The sequence below is a fragment of the Zingiber officinale genome, chromosome 10A, assembly GCF_018446385.1.
Source record: "Zingiber officinale cultivar Zhangliang chromosome 10A, Zo_v1.1, whole genome shotgun sequence".
Lineage (NCBI taxonomy): Eukaryota > Viridiplantae > Streptophyta > Magnoliopsida > Zingiberales > Zingiberaceae > Zingiber > Zingiber officinale.
Genome location: NC_056004.1, coordinates 44,992,755 through 44,996,236, shown reverse-complemented (window position 1 = coordinate 44,996,236; position 3,482 = coordinate 44,992,755). Strand labels below are relative to the sequence as shown.

At 37.2% G+C, this 3,482-nt stretch overlaps 1 protein-coding gene across 1 annotated transcript; it reads right to left on the bottom strand.

Moving 5' to 3' along the window:
- Nucleotides 1-656: 656 nt before the first annotated feature.
- LOC122028259 (homeobox-leucine zipper protein HOX14-like) lies at nucleotides 657-1,363 on the bottom strand. Its single transcript, XM_042587291.1, has 2 exons — nucleotides 952-1,363; nucleotides 657-872 (listed from the first exon to the last, which is right to left on the bottom strand). Exons 1-2 carry the CDS (start codon nucleotides 1,264-1,266, stop codon nucleotides 675-677), a joined length of 513 nt encoding a protein of 170 aa, XP_042443225.1. The 5' UTR covers nucleotides 1,267-1,363; the 3' UTR covers nucleotides 657-674.
- Nucleotides 1,364-3,482: the final 2,119 nt, after the last annotated feature.

The window sequence follows — 3,482 nt, the reverse complement described above, 5'->3', positions numbered from 1 at the left end:
ACCATTCATCTTAAGTAAGTATCATCAATTCCACAATAAAATACAGATAAATAAGTTACGAAAAAAAATTTATTCTATCACAATAGTCCTTTCCATACGAGATATCAAGTACTCAATAAAATATTTTCCATCTGCTCAAAATTAACCCCAATTGCTTAAGTACTTTTGATCCTTATGCTATATAAACATTTTACATACGCATTCATTGATCATTTATTTAAATTGCACATTAATTGCATAATAGTATTGTCATACTATATCCATACTTGCTTAGACTTATTATCATGCTCATAATATAATTTTATTTTATACACTATTTTGCGTGCTAAATCAACAACATTAAATGCTTTGATGAGCTGCAAGGAAGAGCTACCTTAACAAGGATTTCAGTTTTAACAAATATTTTCATCTCTTCTTAAAGATGAAAATGAAAGTAACAATAAGGTAAATTATGAAAAGCTAGTTCAATTCTCGGAAAGTGGCATTGAAGGATTAGTGACAAACAAATGAAGCTCTGTTCTTCCTGGATATTGAACCTTGATAAAATGAAGTTGTGAGATGAGCCAGAAAGACTTCCATAACATTGTCATTGCAATACAATTGATTCTGTTGCTGATTTAACCATTTATATATAGCTATAGCATTGATCTTCATACATCAAGCATATCACTCCACTACAAAATCGGCGTGCCGTCGTTAAATTCATACTCATGCATGAACATAAGCCCAGCTTCTCCGTTCAGTACCCTGAAATCCCCAGCTGACGACGGCAAGCTCACACGGCTGCCGTCTCCGGCAGTCGCAGCCATTCCCAACGAGAGCTTCCTTATCTCGTCCTCTGCTTCCCAAAGCCTCAGTTTCAAGTTCAGCACCTGCAAGATTAAACATGGGGCTTGGCTTGATTTCTGATCGTTGGAAGCGTGCATCGATTACGAATTAGACCAGATTTACCTCGTTCTCGAGGTGCCATTTCTCAGCGACGGCGGCGTCATGCGCGGACTTGAGCTGGTCGTAGGCCTCTTCCACCTTCTTGTTCTTCTGCCGCGCTCGCCGGTTCTGGAACCACACCGCCACTTGCTTGCCGTCGAGCCCGAGCTCGGCGGCCAGAAGGTCCTTCCTTCCCGTCTCCAGCTTACTCTCATCGTTGAAGCTCCTCTCTAACAGCTCCACCTGCTCTTCGCTAAGTCTCCTCTTCTTGGTGTCTCCGTCTCCCCTGCTCCTCCGACGAATTATGTCCACAGTGGTCATGCTGCTTGCTTCACTCATCGTATCTTTAGGCGACTGCAGTTTGCTGTAACATCGAAGTTTATTTATAAGTGAAAAAAAATCTGGAACGACTCCATCGGCGCCATGTCTAAGAATGGGAAGAGCCGTGAGTGGAGATGACACCGATTGATCGAGAGGTCTGCACTCCCATTTTGTTAGTCTTCATTTCTGATTACATTAATCAACGAATTAGTTAAACTCGTTTCGGAAGCTGAAATAAGTTTTTTCTAAAGAAAAGACACTGATTTGACTTAATTTATCTGATTAAAGTATGGCATGTTTGATCGCTTGGAAACATTGTAATTTCTTAGTGCTTAAAAAACACAGGAATCCGCTGTCCGTGTCCTGTTACTCAGACTTATTTGCAACGTTCTTCCTCTTTTATCCAAAGTCCGTGAGCCACTGTCCTTCTTCCCTTTGTTGCAAGCCGTGAACCAGCGTCTCTCTTGACTATATAAATAAACAGGTTAATTAGTACTTGCTACTGGGTAGTGGTAACGCTATTTTTGTTCTAATTGTTTGTTTGCTCATGAATATAATATGGTGCTCTTACTAGATGATTTACTGAGCATGAAGGATTTTTCTTCTGGTTTATTGCCCTTCTGCAAAAAAAAAAAAAAAATCCAGTTGGATTGAGGAGATAATATAACGACAATCACAGACTTAATTGGGAGAATCTGTTTCCATATATCAAACAGTAGTGGAATGCTTGCGTGTGGTTCCAGGTGCAATCCATCCATGGTACTCTCAAGAGGACCATGCACCTTAAGGAAGCAATGACAATATGATATTGTATTGCAGGAGAAGGTGAAACTTTCTGATTCAATATGTCTGCATTAGTATCTTGCTTGACAGAGAAGACACTGAACATTCAGGGATTTGGTCAAATGCAGCAAATGCTTTTGTTTCCAGAAAGTGTCTCAAGCTTTTGAAAACTCCACAATAATGAGGAACAGAGCCGTCTCCCATTTGATCAGTCTGTCCCTGCATCTGATTCAACTAAAATGAGTCCTGGGGTAAGATAATGGCGTTAAAGCATTCATGGTGAGGGAATGGAAACTTAGAATATCTCTATGTGACATGGGTATTTTTCTCAAATATTTATGGTCTTTATTTATATATTATTTTTTAAATATTTTAAATTTTATAATTAAATATTTATGGTTCCATTATCAAATATCTCACTTTAAATATTTTTTTCCTATAACTTTTTAAAACTTTTGATTAAATTTAAAAAAAATTAAACTAAAAAAAATTAATGACTGCCCACCTTTTAATGGATCCATTACATACCATAAAAAGAATTGTACCTGATAATTTCTAATATCTTTTAAATATCCTATCCAGTGAAAAGGAAAAGATATTTTAAAAAAAAAAAAAAGTATATCCTCTCCAGATATTTCTGGATGCTCTTAATCTCTGTCCAGCCGCCATTTCTGTGGCTCTCTGGTAGTAGTGGTGTTCCAATTCTCTTATTTCTTTTCCGACTATCTAAACTCATCAATAACCTTTATTGCATGCTGACAACTAGCTGGCAGGATTAGCAGACCCATGACCGGAATTGTGAGCACCTGAAAATGGAGTATCCACGCCGGCCTCTCTTCCTCCACTTTTCGGGAAATGTTATTTTTCAAGGGTGTGACTTGCAGGGCCACTAAGACAATAACACGGTGCCAACTTCTTCAATACAACGTCGGCGATTTATTAACAGATACTTCTTAAAATGCGCATTTTACGCTACATTTTATCCATGCGAAAATGCACTTTTACAGCCCGGGACAGTGGTAGTTTCTCACCGAATCATCCAGCAAATTAATAGATAATTTTTTTTAACCCTCACATAATTTTTTATAGCCCAACCGTTGATCTTAAACTACTGAAACATTTCTTAACTTATCTTAATAGAAAATTTTTATAAGATCAAATTAATCATCCTAAAATTAATCAGCATATGTGGGATACTTAGTGGCAACTAAAATAAAAAGAAAATATACTTTCACTCACCAAGAACACACGGTGTGATTGTAAAAAGTGGGGCATACTCCTATATGATCAGGGTTTAATATTTTCATAGGATATATCATACATCTATGGTACTGAACTACTCAAGATACTGATCCTATGTCATAACTTATATGTATTTCTTATATTTATTTTAGTGGTCAATGGAATTTTTTTATAAATCAAATCGGCCATCTTCACGATTAATCGGTACT